Consider the following 24,387-nt stretch of genomic DNA (forward strand, 5'->3'; position numbering starts at 1 on the left):
AATATAGATTTTGAATTTCGGAAATTTCAAAAAAGTGTGGGTTCGACCATATCGATATTCGATGTCTTTATGCGCGTCAAAAGAATAAAAATTCCTTTAAAATATTTCTTCTTAATTCCAAATAAATGCACTTTGTCAAATAGTAAGCATCGAAATAGCACGTTTTCGCTTTAAAATGTGATTTCTGCAACAACAACAACAGCAACTACGCTACATTCGTATTCACAACAAGGCATATTGCATTTCGAGGAAATCATCAAGATACACATCACATTACCGAACACGAACAGATATTCCAAGTATAATGAAAATCCAGTGCAAACAACCCACAAAATTTCGCCGAATCGTACTCGCTGCACAGCTGATGTGCCAGACATGAACTTTTAATTCAGTTGAAAGATTTCTTAACTCTTTAATGAAGCTATTTGTATGGTGGATACTTCTTGGAATGGCAATCAGTTGGCTGCGCTTCTTGTTTGTGTAAATTTTTTGTTATTTTTAGTTTAAGTTTTCGAAAACGAGTTGCGTATAAAATCCGTAAAATTAAAAAATAATCGCAAACGACGAGTTAATTTTAAAAAATCTTAATATAGAACTATCATAATCTCTATAGAATGAAGTTAGGTCTAACTAGAGCCCGAAATGACCCTTCTAGAGACATTCGCTCTTCGAGTGCGTAGCCTGAAGTTAGTCAAAGAACTGCGAATTCTTCATTTGAGGTTTGATTTGAAGACAACTTTTAGCTTGAACCCTAGGCTCGGACATGAATGGAAAGGTTGTGCTATATTTCATGATTACATCGTAGATGACGTAAACAGTTAATATACGGTTAGTGGTCTTAACAAAACCATTTAGTCTACCAAGATAGACTAAGTGAACGAAATTTTACGAAAATTAGCTTAGTTAATTTGTGTTCGGAGAGTTTCTCTGAGCCTCTGGGCTATAGTCAATGTTTCATTTACTTTTGAGATCATTAATACCGCGATATCACGGTCTTAATTTCCTCTTTCTTCCTTCCTTACTCTACTAAATTGGGTTTCTCAGCGTAATTGGCAATATCAGCTGTTTTTTGAGCCATGAAATAAGTAAATATAAACCGTTGAAAATTAAAAATAGTAAAAAAATATAAAAATAGTAAAAAAAAAAAAATAAAAAATAGTAAAAAAAAAAATAAAAAATAATTTAAAAAAATAAAAAATAATTAAAAAAAATAAAAAAAAAAACATAAAAAATAATTAAAAAAATAATAATAATTAAGAAAAAAAATATATATATTTTAGTTAATAATAAATAAAAAACATAAAAAATAATTAAAAAAATAAAAAATAATAAAAATAATTAAGAAAAAATATATATATTTATTAGTTAATAATAGAGTTTTAAATTAAAAAATAATAAAAGCAAAAAAAATATCAAAAATTTTGCAAACAAATGTTGAAGAAAATATGTATATTCGAAGTACGTAAATATAACCTCTATTCATATTCAATTTAAAAAAGGATAAGTAAAACTTAAAAGAATTACAGAGAAATAAAAACTAAACAATAAAAAACAAATTAACAAAAAAAATTTAATTAAAAAAATATTTGTAAAAATTAAAGGATCACATATAAAAATAAAAAAATGAGAAATTTAGAATATGGTATACTATTATACTCTCGAAAACTTCGCCCGTTTAAATGATGAAAACAACATTTTATACACATTAATAATTAATAATTAATATTTTTATTTTTTTTAGTTTTTGCTTACAATTAATACAATGTAATATCTAGCTTAAACTACAGAAATTAAAATAGCATGACATACATAAATATATATATGTATATATATCTTTTTTTTTAAACGTTATATTATGTACTTTTTTTGTTTTATGTATGTATTTTTTTTTTGTTTCTTTAGCAGAACGCAAGGCCACAGGAATAAAAAAAAGTGAGTTACTGCAAAAATACAAAAAAGTTTATTAAAAAATATATTTTTTAAGGAAACTATTCAACAATGCCACAGTTGGCTTTGAAAAATAATGCGAAGCCATTTAGATCATCAATCTTAACCTAAAAGAAAAATCATCTGTTGGTAAATAGAGTTAGACTATAATATATAAAACTAAGAGTTTTACTGAGATTACTTGATTTTTAGCTAACGTTATGAAATACAGGAAAATACTTCTACAAAACAATGGGTTAAAACAAAATGAATTACAAAGTAAAATAAAATACAACAAAATGTATTAATAAATATAAAAAGAAAAATAAAAAAGATTAAAAAAGTTTTAAGGTTATTTAAACAAAATTAAGAATTTAATTAAAAAAAAAATAATATTTAAAAAATTAAAGAATTTACTAAAAGAAAATTAAAAATTAAATAATTAAAAAAATTTAAAACTAAACAATTTTAAAAAAGTTAAAAATTTAAGAGTTTATTAGATAAAAATAATTTAAAAAATTTTAAAATTTATTATTAGTTAAAAAAATTATTTAAATTAAAGAATTTTAAAAAAAGTTTTAAATAATAAAGAATTTATTTAAAAAAAATTAAAATTAAATAATTAAAAAAAGTTATGTAAATTAAAAAATTTTAAAAATGAAATAATTAAAAAAAGTTAAATTAAAGAATTTAATAGAAAACAAAAATGTATGAAATTTTTAAAATGTATTAAAAGAATTTTGATTTTTTAAAACATGATAATTAAAAAAAAATCAAAAACATTACAAAACACCAATTAAAAACGAAAAAACGGAACATTTTTCTACTTTTTCTAATCCAAACCATAATTTAGTGGTCAATAGGTTTACCATCTAGAGATCTAAAGACACCAGTACAATTTTTTTAATACGATAGAATTTTGATAGATTACTCGTATGTTAAATGCAATTTCATATAACGCATGACACCAAATATGTTATATACTATTTATCATTCCTAATTGGCAATAAACATAATATTTCTAATACAAGTGATAAGATAAAGGATAATAAAATATTCTTTTTGTCTTATTTGCACAAATTACGCGCAGTTATTTCACTGTTCATACGTTTATACGAATTTGACGAAAGAAATATGCATTATTTGAGTGACAGCTATAGAAATGCTAGACTAACATGGCGCAATATGCTTACTATGTACATGTATATATGCTTATGACTGTATATTTATATAAATAATATAATCAGTTTCATTAGTAATACTATTTTGTTGTTGCAGTGACAAAAACAATCTCAGTTTCATTAAAAAGCAGCGTCGACATTCGCCATTCATGAATGCCAGCGATCGGTGTACTTTACTTGTTTACGGGAAACACAAAAATTTTTCACATTAATCACATATCTATATTAGTGATAAACAGTTGTCTCATAATTTGTTATTATATAAAATACCACACACCGACATACATACATACATATGTATATAAGTTATGAGCTTTATATTGAAATTATACTAAGTATCATGGTGAATGTTAAAATTTATACTAAAAGCAAATAGTACGTGATGAAATTCACAAACGACTATCAACCGCTATCAACTGTATAATTAACATGTTTTAAATGCGTGTTGAAAAACAATTTTTGTAGCTTAAAAATATATATTATTATTTAGGTTTGTAAAGCATTAATTTTAAAGCATATATGTTTATGTGTAGACAACCTCAAATGAGTCAAATTACAATTCTTATTTAATTAACATATTCGTTTAGCATAAATCACTTGAAAAGTTAAAATTTTATTATAAACATTGTTAAAAAAAACCAATAATAATTAAACAAAATTAAAAAACAAACCAAAAATAAAAATATATAAAAATTACCAAAATTAATAACTAAATGAAAAGAAACATTAAAAGAAAGAAAATCACAATTAACTCAAAATAATAATAATTAAATAACAATAATTAATTAATATTAAAAAGATTAAATAAATAATTAATAAAAAAATAAACAATTAAAATTTCTAAATTTTCAAAATCAAAAAAAAAAAAAAATAAAAAAAAATAAAAAAAAACATTTAAAAAACGAAAAAACTTAAAGAAAAGGGGGGAAAAAATATTTTTTTCAAAAACGATGAAAACACTAGAAAGCATAAAAAACTCGCTTTACAAACATACATTTTCATTTAGTTTGAATTAATTTATTAGATTTGTTTACTATGCTATAGTATATTCTTAGTTTAAACTATGCTTTGCAAATTAATTTTTTGTATAGTTATTTCGCTTTCATGATACTTATTTGCTTTTATACTTAGGTACGCGTACATTATTCTTAAGCACTTTATATATTTGTACGTGTATAGTGTTAATCTCAGATTTTATGAAAGTTTATTTTATGAAAGTTTATGAAAATTTGTACGTAAAAGCTGAATAACTGCTACGAAAAATCAAAATCATATTTTAAGGTTACATTTGAAAAAAAAAATGAATATGAAAAACTGAAATTCGGCTTCTATAATTGACGCAGTTAATGTAATTTTTTTTAATATACATACATATGTATAATATTTTTTGCAAATCACTAAAAAATTGTATTGACGGATCAATATGAAAAGCTTTCGTTAACTAATACTTAAAATTTTAAATAAAATTAATCAAATTAATTGTCCTACATTAATATGTTCAAAAAATTAAAAAAATATGCGTTTTTAAAACTATTTTAGCCTTAAAACTTAAATGATTACCAAGTATTTAACCATAATGTCAAATTAATACTATCGGGTAAGCATTTAGCCTTCAATAATTTAAAAATAAAACATTAAAAATGTTATAGTGAACTTTTAAGTGAACGAATTCGTAAAACTGTAAGCAAATCGAGTTAAAATGCATTACAGCGTCACTTCAACTGCCAGAAAATGTTTTTGCTGCCTTCCCAAACTTTTAAGGTTAGAGTTCAACACATGCCACTGCATATGTACTCGTATGTATATATTTTACCTGCATGTATTTGTATAGCAAAATACCAAATCGAATTTTGTAGAGCTACAAACACAGTATTTGTTGTTGTTTACATATTTTATGTTGCACATGCAGTTGACTGCATTTGTTGTTGTTAACCCTCTAATGCCTATGCTGCTGACCGAATTCATTCATTTCACGTTGTGTCACATAGCCCATGAGACGCGGTTTAGTATCAGCTTGCTCTGGCCTGTGTGCTGTAGGCGCGCCCTGTGTCGGCGTTAGTTTGCCCAGCGCATCCAATGTTGTGTAACCGCTGAAATTCGTTATATTGGCATTGTTTAACGGCGAATGCGAGTCGCTGGCGCTCGCTGTTATCGGCGTGTTAAAGAGTAATGCTTGCAAAGTGCTTGGTTGCACGTAGGCGCTGTTGGATTGGCTGCCAGCAGCCGCTCCAGGCGTTGGTGCTTTATCATCGGCACTTGTGTTGGTGTTAACTGAGATTGCTGCACCCGTAACCTTTGGCTTATGTGCCTCAAGACTATCAACCGTTATATAACCGTTATTATTGCCAGCTGCGGCTTTCGGCTGCTGTTTCTGCTCTGTCCATATTGCTGGTGCTGCGCGCAAATCACTTGCATTTATATAATCGCTATTCGTACCTGCTTCAATGCCGCTGGCGCCTATTTGTGGCGGTTCAGCCCAAGCGCTGGGTGTGCTTAAAGCTGTGGGCTTTATGTAGCCATTATGGCCGACGGATTCATTTGCACTCTGTGCTGCTGTTGTTCCTGGTGTGTTTTGCGTTGGCCACTGTGGCAGCGTGGTCGGGCTAATGTAACCGCTGAAAGCGTTATTTGGTGGCGCAGTGTTCTTTTCCGTTGCTGCCGCAATTAACGTATTCGCTTGCACATAGCCGTGCGCGCTGGGTGGTGCAGTTACTGTGGCGTTCGCTTGTACTGGCGCCTTTGGCTGCATCCATGCCTGCACGTTGTCCGCCATCACGTAACCGCCAAGCACACCACCGGTTTGCACTTGCGCAGCTTGCACGTAGCCAGTAGGCTCCTCGGCTATGCACTGTAACGGTACTGCATCCTGTGCGCCCAGTTCGCTGTTAGCGCCACCACTACTACTTGTGCTGTCTATCAGGGAGTCAGCCGAACTTTCAGAGTTCAAGTAATCGCGCTTGTGATAGGCCAAATCCTCCTCACCACTTTCATTTTCTGAATTCTGCGTTTCCGCCAGTCCGCTAATACTACGTCCGAAACGCAGTCCTCCGCTCATGTAGCCCAAGTCATTCTGCTGTCTGCTTAACAGGTGATGCTCCTCGATGTGCAATCGCTCGTTGCTGTCGCTGAGCGGCTGAGCGTTAATGTTACGTGAGGTTGGCGTTGCTATGAAATCGACGACACCAACGCTACTACAGTTGACTATGTTGCTGTTGTAACCGCCGCCGCCACCGCCACCGCCATTCCGCTCCTTCGTGAGGTAGGCATCCACAAGCGCTGCGGGCAGCGTGCATTGTATATCACTCATCATTTTCCATTTTTTCGTTGCGAAGAACATGAGCGCCATCAGCATCAGCGATGTGCAGACAATCATTAAGGTGATAACTGTAATTTTTCCTAGCTGTCGCTGTGAACAACCAAAACTTGTCAGCGGATACCAGTCCGATTTATACAACAAATAATTGTCTTTTTTGTGATATTGCATCAGTGCAGCCTTTTCCCGTTCCACATCCGCTGGATTGTCAGTACCGACACATGCATATTCATCGTTGTATTCGTAATTATTTGCATCGGGATCGAATTCGGTTTGGTATGCAATCACATCCTTCGGATTCACTTCGTTATTCTTGATCAAGCCCGCATTGATCGCACGCACTTCCACGTTGGTTTGATAGTCCGGATCGGGGCAGGCGGGCACACGCAGCACGCAACTAGTGCCGAAAACAACGGCTATGCGACGACGTTCGACATAATCACCGCGCATCACGGTTACAGCGACCTCATAGTAATCAACGCGACCGCCAGGCTGGCTGGGGCGGAACCACTTCAGCTGCACTTTATTGTTACTTGTTATTGTTTCGGAGTGAGCCATTTTAGAGGGGGCTAGTGAAAGAGGACATTATTCAAATGGTGAACAGAGAGATAGTGATAGATATTATATTTTTTGAGTAAAAATTAAATATGTATAAAAAAGTTTTTAGCTATAGAAAATGAACGCAAACAAAAACATCACCTAAAAAATAATACAAAATAAAAAATTTAAAACAATAAAAAAAAAATTAATTTAAATAAGATTTAGGTACAATTTTAAAAAACTTTTTATTAAAAATTAAATTTTTTTTTTAATTTTTTTCTCCTTTTTGTTGAAATAAATAAAAATATCCACATTTAAAAAATTAATTGGAATCAATTAAATTTTAATTTAATCATCGAAATATTCTATAGTGTAAACTTACCGCTCATATAAGTTGTGAAGTGAATATCATTGCTGTGATTGGACTTGTACCTTGTGACCGCGATAACAAACACTTTATATGAGGTAAAACTGGTGAGATTCTCCAAAACGAAACTGATCTCGTCGGCGTAATCCAAGCGCGAGGCATTAACTACAAACTCATTATTGTTTAGCTTGACAATATACTGACGTATATAACCGTTGGCTTCACTCGGCGCCAGCCAAGTGATTTTCGCACTTGTATTTGTTAGCTCGGTCACTTGTAATTGTCGTGGTGGCGATGGTGCCGCTTCCAATGTACGCACCAGTAGTTGGTCATTCGGCTTGCCCGCCTTTACGTTGGAGAACATAAACATTTCCAAACGATACAGAGTAAAGGGTTTTAAACCTGTTATATTATACTTATTCCAATTCTTATCGATTGTTATGATAGTCGGGTCGCTAACACAAGCAGCCCTTTCAGCTGGCACAGTCTTGACGCTGCTGAATGGCTCAAACAGCCCACTCTCTACACTAGGCGGTGTTATGCTGTCGGTATCTGGTGTATTCGCCACCTCGCAATAGGTTAGATTGTAGCCGCTTAAAATTGATGGGCAAACTGTCTTCGAGCTCCACTGCACGCGCAATTCCGTGGCGGAGATGGACAAGATTTCGGGTTCCATAGGTTCAAAATCGGCATTCACATCTACGCTGCAAGACGTCCAATGCATACCGGTATTATAATCAATATAATTAGCGGATACGGCTAGCGTTAACGAGTGATCATGTTCGGCCGATTGTGGTTCCGTAGCAAAGCGTTGCGTTTTGCTGCTCACTTGACGGAAGTGTATTGAACCCTATGCGTTTGAAGTAAAATATAGGTTATGGAAATTTATTTTTTGTTTATTTTATTAATGACACTTACTCTGCAATCTGTGGGCATGGCCAGTTTCGAATAACACCAATATACCGTATAATTTTGTAGACCCTCCTGCGCTTGTGGTGGCAGCCATGTTAGCGTGTAGGAACGATTTGTCTCATGATAGACATTATGTATGGAGTGTGGTGTATGGTGCTTGGCTAATCTACTCGTCTGTGGGTATATGGTAATGACATTAGCTGTAGAGGATTCCCCCATATGATTGCTACTGCTTATCTCGAATGTATAGTGCAAATTATTGTGCCATTCGAAAATAGCAAAATTTGCCTCTAGTTGTCGTCGCCGCGGTGCTCTGTAACAATTTAGCATATATTTTGTAATTTATTTCGGTTAATTTTCTTTTACTCAGTAATGTGGATGACAGTCCTCAAGCATGCGTATAGTAATTTTTTTTAACTTCATTGGTTTTAAATATTTTAAAAATAACTAAAGTAAAAATTTTCATTCATTCAACTTTTTTTTTATTTTATTAAGCAAAAAACCGCAATGTTATGTGTCATATTATTTTTGAATTAAAAATATACATTTGTGTGTATTTGTGTATGTATGTTTATTGATAAGCCACGCAAACAAACACTTTGGGGGATACACTGAAAAAGGTTATTGGATCAGTTGTGATTAGTGGCGAATTAGTAAAATTTTGTGCTTATCAGTGACGTTTTTTGTTATTTTTTTATTTTTAAATTAAATTAATATCGTTTTTTTAATATAACAATTTGGGTTTCATTAAAAAAAAAAACTATAGAAAAATGAAATGTGAAGCAAATTCTTGAAATACACAAAAATGCAATCAAAACCATGAATGATAGAATATTTCGATACGGGTTCATAACTATTTTCAAAGCTCCTTTGAAACGTTTGTTATGCTAAATTATAAAAAATAATGAATTTTGTATTACCACCGAAGCGACCGCAAATCCCACTTTATAGATAAATTTTACTTTTAGAGAAGTTATTTTCCAAGAAGCGCTCAAATATTTATAAATTATCTACACACGTATCTAAACATAAAGATCATTCTTTCTTAAAAACGTGCACATGCGAGTATATGATTACACAATTTTTGTTTATACAGCAAAATAGATTTTACTAGTGTTTAGCGCTTGTATACATAGGTACATATGTAAGTAGCTTGAAGCCCCATATTTACAACGATTGAGTGTTACGCAGATAATTAACAAATTTAAATAGAAATCAAATTCACCATTACAAAACAAAACGAGTACAACAGCCGAGCGCACAATTAAGCAACTATAAGTACATACGACACACATAAGCACATACATATATTTTATAACACTTAAACAATTAATTCTTGGGAAACACAGACAGTTTGGCACATTGCTTAGCCAGCAAGTATTTTGTTATTTTTCTCTTTAATTGTGGTTATTTTTTTTATTTCGACTTCTTTTCATCATCACATACACAAATACAGACATGTATAACTTATAATTATACATTGCAGAAAATATTATATTTAAAGCCGAAACGAGCTTTTTTGTTGTATTAGTCAAGTTCTAATATTATAAAAAAAAAGCATATTCCCAGAAATATCTCATGCAATGCCTTTGACCTACTGAAGTACGAAAAATTCTTCAATTGCTCAACGCTTTTAAAATACATTAATTGTTCACTGCTTATCAATTTGCGTGAAACAACCAAATCGAAATATAAATAAATTTAAGCTCTTTAATGCAAGCTACTGTAACAGTAAAGGAATATTGAATATTTCCTTTTCCGCTGTTATAAGGAACAATAACAATCAATATGTAGATACAATTTCTCATCTATTGAGCACATTTAATCTGTTTGTATTAACTGATAGGAAAAGGCTCGCAACTAGCGTAACAATGTATATTTGAATGTATAGTATGACAAACTGTTTATTTACTTTCTTATCAACTGTTGAGAATTACTTTACTTTACAATTTCTATATCAAATACTTCCGGTCACTTAAGTGGTTAAAAAATAGAAATAAGACACGTTCAACAAATACAAGTTTACCTCGTTTGTCCATTGACGGCCTTTTCCAAAGCGCGTATTATATACGTAAAATTGTCTCCATTCTCCTCCCATTTTTCTAATTGCTCCCAATACAGCCGTACTTCGGTTTCCAGCGGATTTATATAAAAACCGCCATTATCGGTGCGTGGTGGCCTATCTGGCACACGAGGTTTAGTACGGAAACGATACTTAAAGGTTTGGCTCCACATATCCTCACCGGCAACGGCCGTTCGCACTTTAACACGTAAACGCAACTCATAAGAGTAGTGGGCATATGGCAGCTCCGTTAATGACAATTTACAACCGCCATCAACACGCATCACTCGCACTTGTGAACTGATATTTTCTACTGCGAAACCATCTGGCTGTAAGAGTACTTCCCACTGTAAGCCGCGGTGTTTGTTAGGTGTGTATGAGTCATATTTTGGCATGCTCCAAATTGCATCCATACTATCAGTGGTTAATTTTATAATATGAAAATCTTGACCTGGTCGCGCTGGCACCATCACATTCAAGTTATTTATGGTAAATTCTTGCTTATAGCTGCCTAAAGCATTAATACTGTGAACTTTAAAGTGATATTCCTCAACTTGTGGTCGATAAGAATGCTCTGCGGTAATGTTACAAACCACTAATGGTTTCATATCAAAATTACAGTAGGCCGGTGTTTCATAATCAGGTGAATTTATGTAGTACGTGAGATTGTATTGTGTAAGTACTGCATTCTCCGGTTGTGTGAAATTACAAACCATATATTCGAAATCAAAACTGCGACAATTGAATTGATTAACATCGCGCGGCGGAGTACCCACGTAAATGGTAGATTCTGCAATCGCATCTCCATCACATTTACAAAGGAGTCGTAATGACTGCTCGCGTTCACTGTGAAACATATATACAATGTAGCTACTATTCACTACCAATATGTCCTTATCAGGTACGTGTTGGCCGGTAAGTTGATTTATGAATGTTAATTTGCAAGGATCATCAAATCGGTTAGGATTTATAAGACACGATATATTCGCACTGCCGCCCACATTAACATCAACATGCGGTGGTCTTGTCTCACCTACATCATCCTCATGGAACGCGTTCGCTAAGTTTGCTAAACACAACACAATTGTTGCGATGCTAACGTATCGCAATAATTCTTTCATGTTGCATATACTACTGTACGATATTTTGCCACTGTCTAATATATGTATGAAGTGCCCGAAAGCAACCAAATTGTTTCACCTTTTTGCGGTTTTATTGCAGAGGCAGCGATTTGTCCAATTCGCGGAAATATGCACGCTATGCAGTACCTTCTTGCACTTGCACCACAATCACACACTTCCCCTCCTTTGTTTCTCTTATGTATGTGATCTACACTGCGTCCTTCTGGCGTATGTATGCACGCACACACAATACTATGTACAACAGTGCAGATCGAATTCGAATTCTCGGAAATTCGTTTACTTAGAAAATGACCTTTCTGGGAAAATTTAATATTGTTTATATTAAAATTTTATATTTTTCACAACATTATGAATTAATTAAAGTCACACATTTCATAATTCTTCATTGCATGTTACTTTTTCACCAAATTTTGTGTTTTTGGACAGTTTTGCGTATATTAATTTTACTGAAATTTTCAAATTCTCAGAATTGCACCACACACTATCTTCTTCTTCGTCTCTCTCTTTATTTACAATCAAGTTACACGCACTATGTAAAACACAACAATTCCAAACGGAGAACAGATTACGAATGAATGAGCCACTCAAAGCAGTCAGCACCTGTGTATGGGTTGCCATTTCTCTTTCCTGTTGACAATGTGACATTAAACAGTTGATATACTATAGCTTTGTGGTTTTGATAGAATTTTCAATTAGTCAGATATTAAATATTGTACGAAATTTGACATTTAGTACTAAAAAATTATTATTTTTAATAAGTATATAATGAAAACCTTTTGATTAACAACTAAGAAAAATAATTTGGCATAACGATAAAATTATTGTGAATGGCGTTTTCGTTTTGACACTTCACAGTCGCCCTTTGCGCTTATTCTGAACAATTCTTTGTGTACGCTGAAACCTGGAAAAGCCAAATTTCTTGATTACAATGTCAGCGTAATTACAATTAAATACATATTTGGCGAAAAAAGCATTCGTATAGAAGTTTACATAAAATGGACAGCATTCAACAAGCCGCTGCGTTAGAAAAATGGGGATTCACATTGCCAGAACTATATCGATTGGCGCTGAGTTTCTACAAACGTAAGTTGATTAGATGTGAGATTGTGGGAAAAAAGGGGTGATAAACGGTCACTCGAACAGCTGCTTATATGTACAAGTTTGCTAACATTTCGTTTCAGAGAATTCAGGCAAGGCAATACACCTGTCATATGAGGATAATTTAAAATTGATAGCTTTTAAGCAACAAGCTACAATTGGTCCTTTCGATGCTAGCAGTGCGCCAGAGTTAGGGGTGTTGGACGTCATTGGGCGAGATAGGCGCATGCACTGGCAGCTCCTGGGAGATATCAACCGGGAACAGGCAATGGAGGGATTCATCGACTTGTTGGATAATATGTGTACCGCATTTCGACCGTACGTGGAAGCAGTTAAACAAAATCGCGATGAAACGTTGAAGCAAGAGTTGCGTCGTATGGAGGAAGATAAGTTGGAGAAAGAAAAGCGTGAACGTGAACAAAAAGAGTTGCTAGAAGAGGGCTACAAAGAAGAATTGCAAAGACGGAAACTAAAAGATGCATTAAATAGACAAACTTTTCAGCAGTTTAAGGTAAATACTAAGTAATATGACTAAAATATATGAAGTAATGATATTAACTTAATATTTAATTTATATATTTTGAAGAGCTACGCAGAAATTCAGTTTCCTGGCAATCCAGAACAACAGGGCGTACTCATACGTCAGCTGCAGGACGAGCATTACCATCAGTACATGCAACAACTGCATATGCATAATAAATCTGACATTGAATTGCATGAAGAAGGCGTGAAGCTACTTCAAAATGAAACGGGTGACACAGCAAGGGGGTTGGATGACTGTAAGAATGAAGAACAGCAGCAAGACGATAACAGTCTAGACGAATTCATTACATTACAACCAGCTAACATATGGACGCGGCCAGATATCGACGTATTTAAGGCCGCTATATCGCGAGCTGACGGAGATGGTGTGCTATATTTAGATCCGGGCGAAATTGTAACGGTGAGCAGCCTAATTTGTCTCAAGTACTTACCGACTCCATAATAAATGGATTATTTTTGTATCACAGGTACGGGTACCAACAATGGCTAATGGCAAAAGTATATACTGGGAATTTGCTAGTGAGAAATACGATATTGGTTTCGGTCTATTTTTTGAATGGAGCAAACCAACAACAACTGAAGTAGTTGTGCACGACACAGACAGCGAAACGGGCGATTGTGATCTCGACGATGATCTCCAGTCAACAGCAGAAGATCTTGAAAGTGGCTCCGTAAATATAGACCACGAATCGCTGGACGATGATAGCATCACCACGAAGCCATACGTATCGATAATAGTGCCGCTCTATCGTCGCGATTGTTATAATGAAGTTTATGTCGGATCGCATGTGTATCCTACGGAAGGGGTATATCTGATGAAATTCAGCAACAGTTACAGCCTTTTTCGCTCAAAAGTAGTTTACTATCGCATATATTATGAACACTAGACATAATTTAATGGTATTTTTATTGGCCATGTACCTGTGCCGAATTGACTTTATGTTTTTCAAATTAAATAAATAAATTTATAAATAATTTTATGATGAAAACAAATGTTTTTTGTATGATACAATTGACGTTGCACGCCAGTTTTGTTGCTTTGTTTTGTTTGTTTAGCGATCAGCTGTTTATGAAATTGGCGTGTAACGTGATTTTCAAAGATGTAAATTATTTGCTGAATAAATTACTAAAATGTTTACCTTAACAACAATGGCATTAAGAACTTCTAAGAATTTTGTTTTTAAATCTGCTAAAATACGTTACCTCAGTGTACTCGGTATCGAAACTTCATGCGATGACACTGGCATTGCGCTGCTGAACGAAAACGGCGAAGTGCTTGGCAATGTCTTGAACTCACAGCAAAAATTTCATACTCGGTAAAAAAATATATATTAATATGAAGCGTATTTAGAAGTTTTACTGTCTGTTTTGATACATATGCATAGGTATGGTGGCATCATACCCCCACGCGCACAGGATTTGCATCGTGCCAGGATTGCTGAAGTTTTCGAGCATTGCATGCAAGAGGCAAAAATGACACCTGATATGTTAGATGCTGTTGGTGTTACAACAAGACCTGGTTGGTAATTAAGTTGACTTTAAAGAATTTGAACAGTAGCAATTAACTGCGTATGTTCATAGGTCTGCCGCTCAGTTTGCTTGTCGGTGCGCGCTTTGCTAAACACATAGCACGGAAATACAAGAAACCATTGGTGCCGATACATCATATGGAAGCACATGCTTTACAAGCGCGTATGGAACAAAATATACCATTTCCCTTTCTGTGTCTACTTATAAGCGGTGGACATTCGCAATTGGTGTTTGTACGGAGCGCTACACAATTCCTGCTACTCGGCGAATCGCTTGACGACGCGCCAGGCGAAGCATTCGATAAAATAGCGCGACGCTTGCGTTTGTTCCTCATACCAAAATACTGTTACTGGAATGGCGGTCAAGCAGTGGAGGACGCCGCGAAGGATGCGAAAAACCCCGCCCGCTTTGAGTTCCCCTTACCGTTGGCACGTGAACGTAATTGCAACTTCAGCTTTGCGGGGATAAAGAACAATGCTTTTCGCAATATACGAGCAGCTGAGCGTCAGGAAGGTGAATTCGGGCAAAAATTTACTTTTCTTGAATAAATCATTCACTTTTCCACAGGCACACCACCGGACGGTATTATCTACAACTACCACGACTTCTGCGCCGGTTTGCTAGCGGCAGTAAGTCGCCATTTAATGAATCGCACACAACGCGCACTGGAATTTACACTGCCCTGGTTTGGTGACGCGCCACGTTCGCTCGTTGTGTCTGGCGGTGTGGCCAATAACGATTACATTTTCAATGATCTTGCACATTTAGCAGAGCACTACAATAGCCGCGCATACCGACCGTCGAAGAAATATTGTTCAGACAATGGCGTTATGATTGCATGGAATGCTATTGAGCAAATAAAGCACAACCGCAGCTGCATGCGCTGGGACTACGATGCGGTAAGTATACATGGCAAAGCAGCGTTGGGTGTAAGTAAGCTGGATGCAGTTACAGAGGCGGCTATCAAATGCAAATGGGTGCAGGCGTCCAAATGGCGTGGTGCGCAATCGGCGCTTAAAGTGACGCAATAAATTTTAGATTTGTAAAATTAAAATAAAGTTTATAAAGTTGGCAAAAAAAATATAGATTTTTTTCATGCATGGAAATATACAATTTCACATAAAAATTGGAAGTATAGAGAAGACAAACGACAGCTTCACACAGTCATATGGCATTTATAAGTTTTTGAAGCAACAAAACTCTTATGAGCCGGTTTACACCACCCACCCTTGATGGGCTCTGCAAATTCTAACACATTTCACATTCCCTGCTAAATTGCCAGTTCTGTGGAGGACGTTTTATATAATGTTACAATCACACAATAATAACCAAAAAGAAAGTTTTTATTTTTATGTTGTAATTTTATTGTTGTTGTTACATTTTTTATTTAATATCTGAAATCAATAATTATAATGACTATAACTAAAGTAATGTAAAAGTTGATAATGTATATATATAAAAATATTAAAAAATGCATCATTAGTTCATTTTTCAATGTCGAACTACAATCATTTTTTTGCTTTAATGTTTTTTATTGTAAGTATTTTGTGGTTACTTTAAATGTTTTATACTCCTTTAACGCTTAGCTTTGTGTGTGTATGTGTTTGCGTTCACTTTTACTTAAATTATTCAATTTATTTTGAAAAATTGCAGTAATTTGCTTATTTTTATTTTGAATTTGCTGTTTGCTTGTTTTAATGCACTGTACCTTCACTGGCATGCTGCGCACATAAATAATTTTAGATTTTTAAATATATATTTCTTTTTATTGCTGTATGTATACATATTTATGCGGTAACTTGAAAAAGTCCAAAACGAACGCGTTCATTTTTTACTGCCGTACTTCAATATTAACTATTGTTCTTGTTTTTTATTTTGTTTTAGAAAAATGTTATTTATTGCTATTTGTGTGTGTATGTGTTGCCATATTATTCATATTACCACCAACTTGTACAAAATAGACAGACCCTATCATTCCCAAAATACAAATACTTATTTTTTTTTGCGCTCGACGCTAACAATACATTTTTGTTATTGTATTTTTGCCACACGTCAATCCCGCCACTCGAATTTACCGTTTCCACACTACAATGAGTGCTGTTGACTCTTTTCGACAAATCGTTTACAAAACTTATATATTTTTTTATTTTTTTCATGTGCATAGAATGAATTCATACGCGTTTGCAAGCTTATTTTGTTGTTATTTTTAGTTCTCTTGCTTTTGCTATTTGTTTGAAATGTCGTTTATAAATAAATACATAAAATTATAAGAATTTGCACTTCCTTTTCTTGGATGGTTCTGGTGGCTCCAACGCTGCTAAGATGGCCTCATCGAAAACGTTCTTCAAACCTTTCTGTTATACAAAAAGAGGTGGTGTTGTGTTTAAAACACTTAAAATGTGCTAGCAAATGATTAACTAACTAACCTGTGTTAAAGCGGAGCATTCCACATATTTGACTGCTTTCAATTCCTTGGCCAGCTTCTCGCCTTGTTCCATGGTAATGGGCTTTTGTTTGTTCTTTGCCAATTTCTCTAAAGTGCTGCTCTCGTCACGCAAATCGATTTGTGTGCCAACCAATAGGAAGGGTGTTTTTTGACAATGGTGCGTGATTTCCGGTACCCACTAAACGGTGTAATAATAAAACGCAATTTTTTTTTAAATTATCATATTTTGCATTGCATGAACATATGTATATACGTATGTAGGTGCACTAACCTTCTCCTTTACATTCTCAAATGAACTGGGACTGACTACTGAGAAGCAGACAAGAAAAACGTCTGTTTGTGGATAAGACAGTGGGCGCAGGCGATCGTAATCCTCCTGTCCGGCCGTATCGAAAAGGCCCAGAGTGTATGGCTCGCCGCCGATCATAACTGTCACCGCATAATTATCGAATACGGTGGGCACATACTCCGAAGGAAATTTATTGGTCGTGTAAGAGATGAGTAAGCAAGTCTTACCCACGGCACCATCGCCGACAACAACACACTTGATAGTCTGCATGTTTGTGTAGCTTGTTTCTTTGCGTTTTGGCGCAGCTGTCGACTAAATTGGCACTGTAAGCAACAAATTGTGTTTATTTCAATATTTGGAATTAAAATTAAAGCAAGTTTTTATATTTTTAACACTTTTTTCTCACAACATAGTCCATGCAACTTGAAAAACATGTAATACGAAGGACTCACAAGTTGTTACATTTGACTTTCAGTTGCACCCTAAATGTATGCAATAAATAATTCTAAATCATTAATGTGCTAACTTTTTGCTTAACTTTTCAAAAGCTATTTGTACATAATATTTTTACAATAAGACCTTATCAGATGTTGATAAGCGGCATAAAATAAACCATCGAGTGGTTAAAAAATATAGTATTAGATTCATTTAGAAGAAACACTTATCGATTGGTAAGAGCGTACATATTATATGTACGGATACATTTATATAAAGCAAAAATTAAATAAATAAACGCACACTTCTAGCAAAACTAATGTAACGCTGTTAGAGCTTGATATGTGGGTTGGTCAACACTTATGACGAAAAGGACACTCCCTGCATTGAATAAAATAGCATATCTACTAGCTGATTAGTAATAAGGGAAGAAATTTTAGTGTGAAATGTGGGGGGAGGATTACACAAAGGCTGCCAGCAGAAATATTTCCTTGTATAGTGCGCTTTGTTCGCCATTTTCAATTATTCAACGGTTTGACAAAAATGTTCAATGTTTATGTGCCGCGCCGTACATTTATTAACTAAAACTAGCACCTGTTGACCCGTTTTTACTATCCGGATGCTGCCTTTGGAACATTAAGATGTACTTTTTGTTATAAAATGTCATCTAGAATAAAAATCGACACTAACTTTCTATTAAAAAAAAAAAACAGTGACACATCCAAAATATTCTCCATTGTTTAACGTTGTCCGTTATGTTTTTTAATGTTAGTTGTCAATTACGTAGGTTTAAAAGGTATCAATGGCTGTCAATTCGTATTAATCATTGACCAAATTGAGTTATAGATAACTTTGTTGACTCTAATACACTACCAATTGTCATTTCCTTCATTCTATAATTCGTCGTCTAGCGTCAGAACCGAATAAATATATTTTTATACATATACATATGTATGTATTTAGTCATAGGTAGGCACGATTGTGTGCATGCCTTTTCTCCGCTTCCTCGATATATCGATACTTATAATAATTTTATGCAAAGAATTTTTTATGCTTTCATATCGTTAAGTATTGTCTGCTGACACTGGTATTAGCGGGCCGAATGTTCGTTTGACATTCTCTTCATTTATGCGACCGTTAAAAACATTAAGCATTTGTTCCAAGTTGATTATATTGTGTATGCAAGGCTGTGCTCACACAATCATACTTGGCTGCAGTTTCATTAAGGAAATTTAAATATAAATATACATGTACCGTGCGATCAGTCAACTGCCAACTTACAACCGAATACATTCATGTTTGTGTGGTTGTTTACGTGCGCGCGTGAGTGCTGCGCTTATATGACAAGCGACGATGTCGTATCGCTGCTTTGAATTTATGAACTGCGCTGCGACTAGCCTCTTCACAAGAACTATGACTCAAAAAGCATTGAATATTGATAAGAAAAATTTGCTAGTTAGCGTTCATGTCTACTAAAATACTGCCTTTTAAATTATCTATAAAAACGCTATTGTACTTTACTTCGCCGCTCCCTTTATAACTTCCTAAAACACACTTGCTAAAATATTATACATATGTATGTATGTCTCATCTGTAATGGTGAAAATACAAGTCGCCAACAGCGCAGTCGACCACAACGAAGTGCTGATGCATTTTATCTATAAAGTTTTTTGTTGCTGCTACATACCAAAACTTGTTTTTTGGAATTCAGTACGGAACTTTTTTGTAATGCCAAAACGTGAAAGTAATCAACAAATTTAATATGTTGTCTACAAAAAAAAATTAAAACACACATATTATTGCGACACACACTTGCCAACACTTCCGTATATACAGATATCTATAAATCGGCTGATATGCGATTCTTTCTTCTCTTGGCTTATTTACTTGCTGTAGAATGGGTCAAAATCGGCTTTTATGCTGGGAATGCCGCAATAAGTGCGTGTGTTTGTTGAGATTTTATTTTTCCTTTTTAATGGCATTCCTTTCGTTCTTGCAACGACGCCTCACAATTCAGCTAGGCGTTCTTCCACCGCCAACGCCGCTGCTGCCTAATATCGTTCGTTTGTTCGTACGCCGTCATCGTCGTCATCGTTCTGCACCCTGTGTCACACACAGCACCGTCACTTTTCACACTTAAGAATTTTCTCTTTTCACACGACTTTTGTTTCGTATATTTTCATACAGATAATGCACAAAAAGCCACAATTTTCACATACTCACGTCGAATATAAATCAAATATTTGCAAATTCACAAATCTTAACAATTTACTTACATATTTTTTTGTTAAAATCAGAAATTTTTAACTGGGGCTGGGCTCTATGAAATAATTTCGTCCACTTCTTATTCACGTCTACTTCCACAATCTGCTTCTTCTTCTTTGTTCTCCTATGACGAGTTGTACGGTTGCATGGTTGCGGTCGTGAGTAGTAAAATAACATATAATGTTCCAATTAAGCAAACTTTAAGCAATAAACAAACAATGTTAAAATCAGACACGAAAAATATATGTATCACTCAAAATAAAACAAAAGCACGTTCGAATTTTTGTTTAAGAGTATTTTAGTTCATTTTTGTTCTACTTAAATTACTTCACTGAACTGTCACATATTAATATGTGACGGTACAACCGTGTTTTCAAAGATATGCAGATTGTAAAGGTATATCCCACATATATAATATATATATATTTATATATATGTATATACTGAGTTTTAATACGATTTTTTATTCATCATTTATCTCTAATTTATAAAGAGCTTTCTATTTTGAAATACGTGCTGTTCCCATGCAACCCTGTTAATTATTTACTAGTTGTGAACACAATCAAGTGGGTCCCACTTTTACTCCGATTCGCTACTGCGACAATAAAAGAAAGAAAACGTAAATACGGAGTATTAAATAAAATATAAAAAATCTTTAACAATATGTCAGGTTTAATCGACAAAAGGTAATTAGCTTGCAGTAGTTGCGATAAAATAACACAAATTTCGTTTTCTATGCAGAAAAAGAAGTCGTGAAGATGACATCTGTGATTCGACACCACTCTCTAAACGTATCAATCAGCTGCATTTGACAAATTTGGATGAGCCCCAGCAGGCAATTCAGCAATTGCATTTTAATGACCCCACCAAACAAGTTGATTTGTCTCAACTATACAACAACAATTACATCAATAACAGTGCTTTAAATATGCATTTGCATAACAAGCAACCTCAGACAGCAGACGAACAACAACAACAAATACATTTGCAACATCCTTATGCACCCGAGCTCAACGAAGCTGAAAACCCATTCTACTATATTAAGAATAAGTTATTGTATGAATTGCACTATGAACGTCTAAAAAGATGTGTTGTTTAGAGTGTTTATGAAAATATAAATTAGGTTAGTCATGAAAAAAGGAATGTGCAAAAAAGCAAATTGTACCAGTAAACAAAAGCAAGTTTATAAAGCAACAGGCTTCTATGTATACTTTAATTTACCATAACAACTTATAAAATGTAAGATGATATATGATAGAATAACGTATAAGTTAAGTAATTGTTTGCGTTAGAAACGACTATTTAGTTCATGTTCAAATCGTACATACAAATGTAAATTCATACTCAATACAGAAAATGAATGCGTAAGTCATCGAACTGTGAAAGCAATATGTTGGTTAGTAATTGACAACAGCTTATGGGTTTATTAAAGCGGATTGTGCACGTCAACTCTGTTAAAATAATTTGAATCATGTTAAAAGCCAAATGTTTGTTTATGAACGTCTTAAAACAATAAATTATTTTTGTTTGTGAAAATTTGAAACACTATAGTACATTCAGTGCGTGCGCACTCGACAACTATTTATGCTCCATTCATGCAACAACAATCTGATGTTTTACGTTTTGAGTCATTTGACAGTTCGCTCTCTTTCACTTTTCATTTCATTTATTTTTGTCAATTTGCACTTTTAGTGATCGCGCTGTAACAAAAAATGGTATTTTGTAATAAAAAGATCATACAAACTATATTTAAACTATAAAAGAGATTGGCAGCTGAGGGCTGTCAGGCACAGCGTGCTGTAAATTTTATGTGCCTTAAGAAGTGCCAAATTAGGGATGAATATTTAACAAACAAATTTTGAACAAACCATTTGATTTTAAAAAATATGTAGCAACAAATTTGGACAACATAACAAAACAATAACAAAGCGCACGCGAAGACATTGGAAACAAGGAATAAATATTTGCACTAATGTCTGCATAACAATGAGTCCATTTCGGTCGAAGAAAAATCGCTCGCTACCAGTGAAGGTGGTAACCTTCGATTCCGAATTAGAATTCAATTTGGGGTATCGCGAAACGGGGCAAGAACTTTTTGATTTGGTTTGTCGCACCATAGGCTTGCGTGAATCATGGTATTTTGGCTTGCAGTATGTGGATACGCGTGGACATGTATCCTGGCTGAAGATGGACAAGAAAGTAAAAGATCAACGCATACAGCTGCAACCTAATGGGTTTTACGTTTTCAATTTCTATGCGAAATATTTTCCGGAGAATGTTAGTGAAGAGCTAATACAAGAAATCACACAGCATTTGTTTTTTCTACAAGTTAAACAAAGTATACTTTCTATGGATATATATTGTCGGCCGGAAGCATCAGTATTGTTAGCATCATATGCTGTGCACGTGCAGTATGGTCCTTACGACTATGAAACCTATAAGGATGGTATGTTAGCGAGTGCAGACTTGTTGCCAAAAAAAGTTACCGACCAGTATCAAATGACGCCGGAAATGTGGGAGGAACGCATTAAGACATGGTCAGTATATGGTATACTAGGAATTATATGATGCAAAGTTTAAACCAGAAAATCATTCTATAGGTATATGGATCATGAACCGATGACGCGTGACGAAGTTGAAATGGAATACTTGAAGATTGCACAAGATTTAGATATGTATGGTGTAAACTATTTTCCTATTACTGTAAGTGTGGCTCAGCTGTTTTGAAATTAAGATGAATTCGAAAACAACTTTCATTATTTTTCACAGAATAAAAATAAAACCAAATTATGGCTGGGCGTTACCGCGATTGGGCTCAATATTTATGAAGAAAATAATAAGCTCTCACCACGTACTACGTTTCAATGGAATGAAATAAGACATGTGAGCTTCGATGATAAAAAATTTACCATACGTCTGGTGGACACAAAAGTTTCTAATTTTATTTTCTATTCACAAGATTTGCATATTAACAAAATGGTATGCATTTTCTTTAACTTACATATTTTGTTGTTATATATTATTTTCCGTTAGATTTTAGATTTGTGTAAAGGCAATCATGATCTTTATATGCGACGTCGTAAGCCGGATACTATGGAAATACAGCAAATGAAAGCTCAAGCAAAAGAGGAGAAGCAGAGGCGCCAGCAAGAACGTGCAAAGTTTTTGCGCGAGAAGAAGCTACGCGAAAAGGCAGAACGGGAGCGCTATGAACTGCAAAAGCGATATGATCATTTACAGGAAGAGATGCACATGGCTAGTGATGCGTTGGTAAGTGCAGTAGCCTTATATTATTTAAATATAATAAAATAAATTATATATTTATGTTTGTGGTCCTAGCGGCGTTCCGAGGAGACCAAGGAGCTTTACTTTGAGAAAAGTCGCGTGAATGAGGAGCAAATGCAACTGACCGAATTTAAAGCACATCATTTCAAAACGGAAATGGATCGTCTGCGTGAGCGGCAAATGAAAATCGAACATGAGAAAATGGATTTGGAGAAAAAGATACGTGATGCGGACTTTTATGTACATCAATTAACGGTCGAAAAAGATAAACGAGAGGCAGAGGCGGAAAAGCTGAGAAAAGAGCTGCAATGCGCACAATTAGCCGAACGCGAAGCCACTGCGCGTCTGCTTAATTTTATCAATCATGGACGCAAAACATCCACCGATAGTTTAGTGGCCGTTTCAGGGAATACCGTAGTCGTATCGGCTACAAATACGGCTGTCAGTACACCTTCGTTGACCAACAGCAATTCAACTATTGATATGGAAACGGCAGGCGGCGTCGAATTGACGACATCCCACAATGATCTTAGCGTTACCAAAAACGACCTCTGCTCCGAGTTAATTGATGATTGTGAAACAAAGGAATTCATACTCACGGATGCTGAAATGGAGCAAATCGCAAATTGTCGCTCAGAGTATTTAAAGAAATCCAAACAAATGGAAAATCAGTTGCAAACATTACGTTCACAAATTGAATTGTTGAAAATCGAGGAAAATCAAAGTAATTTTGATATACTTAGTGATGCGCTTATCAAGGCGGGCGAAACGAAATACTCAACGTTGAAAAAATTAAAATCAGGTTCGACTAAAGCGCGTGTGGCTTTCTTCGAGGAACTGTAGGTGGGCAAGGGAATATAATAGTTAGAATTTTCAATTGCGTTTGTCAATTAGAATTTCGCTATAGATTTTAGTGCTAAAAAAAGTGACAAGTTGTATATCTTAGTTTTAAATAAAACATTTGCTGTTATACAGTATATCTTTGAAGTGTCTTATTTTATATATTAGTTAAAAAAAGATAAATATAAATAATTAAATGATTATATTTAAATT

At 34.3% G+C, this 24,387-nt stretch overlaps 6 protein-coding genes across 6 annotated transcripts; 4 read left to right on the forward strand and 2 right to left on the reverse strand.

Annotated features, from left to right (window-relative positions):
- Positions 1–4,077: 4,077 nt before the first annotated feature.
- On the reverse strand, positions 4,078–12,147 carry LOC105231993 (cytokine receptor). The gene is made up of 4 exons (XM_011213534.4): positions 10,266–12,147; positions 8,246–8,552; positions 7,343–8,177; positions 4,078–6,989 (listed from the first exon to the last, which is right to left on the reverse strand). Exons 1-4 carry the CDS (start codon positions 11,420–11,422, stop codon positions 5,044–5,046), a joined length of 4,245 nt encoding a protein of 1,414 aa, XP_011211836.2. The 5' UTR covers positions 11,423–12,147; the 3' UTR covers positions 4,078–5,043.
- A 135-nt stretch (positions 12,148–12,282) lies between these two features.
- Positions 12,283–14,077, forward strand: LOC105231992 (Golgi resident protein GCP60). Its single transcript, XM_011213533.4, has 4 exons — positions 12,283–12,526; positions 12,625–13,052; positions 13,128–13,484; positions 13,552–14,077. Exons 1-4 carry the CDS (start codon positions 12,439–12,441, stop codon positions 13,969–13,971), a joined length of 1,293 nt encoding a protein of 430 aa, XP_011211835.1. The 5' UTR covers positions 12,283–12,438; the 3' UTR covers positions 13,972–14,077.
- Positions 14,078–14,215: 138 nt separating this feature from the next.
- LOC105231991 (probable tRNA N6-adenosine threonylcarbamoyltransferase, mitochondrial) lies at positions 14,216–15,841 on the forward strand. Its single transcript, XM_011213532.4, has 4 exons — positions 14,216–14,400; positions 14,470–14,603; positions 14,666–15,127; positions 15,182–15,841. The coding sequence occupies exons 1-4, from the start codon at positions 14,216–14,218 to the stop codon at positions 15,643–15,645; spliced, it is 1,245 nt and encodes a 414-aa protein (XP_011211834.2). The 3' UTR covers positions 15,646–15,841.
- A 147-nt stretch (positions 15,842–15,988) lies between these two features.
- On the reverse strand, positions 15,989–20,189 carry LOC105231990 (cdc42 homolog). Its single transcript, XM_011213529.4, has 4 exons — positions 20,061–20,189; positions 17,332–17,672; positions 17,041–17,238; positions 15,989–16,968 (listed from the first exon to the last, which is right to left on the reverse strand). Exons 2-4 carry the CDS (start codon positions 17,617–17,619, stop codon positions 16,879–16,881), a joined length of 576 nt encoding a protein of 191 aa, XP_011211831.1. The 5' UTR covers positions 17,620–17,672; positions 20,061–20,189; the 3' UTR covers positions 15,989–16,878.
- Positions 20,190–20,579: 390 nt separating this feature from the next.
- LOC105231989 (probable basic-leucine zipper transcription factor F) lies at positions 20,580–21,592 on the forward strand. The gene is made up of 2 exons (XM_011213528.4): positions 20,580–20,735; positions 20,791–21,592. The coding sequence occupies exons 1-2, from the start codon at positions 20,713–20,715 to the stop codon at positions 21,146–21,148; spliced, it is 381 nt and encodes a 126-aa protein (XP_011211830.2). The 5' UTR covers positions 20,580–20,712; the 3' UTR covers positions 21,149–21,592.
- A 127-nt stretch (positions 21,593–21,719) lies between these two features.
- LOC105231987 (moesin/ezrin/radixin homolog 2) lies at positions 21,720–24,311 on the forward strand. The gene is made up of 5 exons (XM_011213527.4): positions 21,720–22,586; positions 22,650–22,752; positions 22,819–23,028; positions 23,083–23,319; positions 23,389–24,311. Exons 1-5 carry the CDS (start codon positions 22,036–22,038, stop codon positions 24,175–24,177), a joined length of 1,890 nt encoding a protein of 629 aa, XP_011211829.1. The 5' UTR covers positions 21,720–22,035; the 3' UTR covers positions 24,178–24,311.
- Positions 24,312–24,387: the final 76 nt, after the last annotated feature.

This window comes from Bactrocera dorsalis, chromosome 4, assembly GCF_023373825.1.
Source record: "Bactrocera dorsalis isolate Fly_Bdor chromosome 4, ASM2337382v1, whole genome shotgun sequence".
In the NCBI taxonomy this organism is placed as follows: Eukaryota; Metazoa; Arthropoda; class Insecta; order Diptera; family Tephritidae; genus Bactrocera; species Bactrocera dorsalis.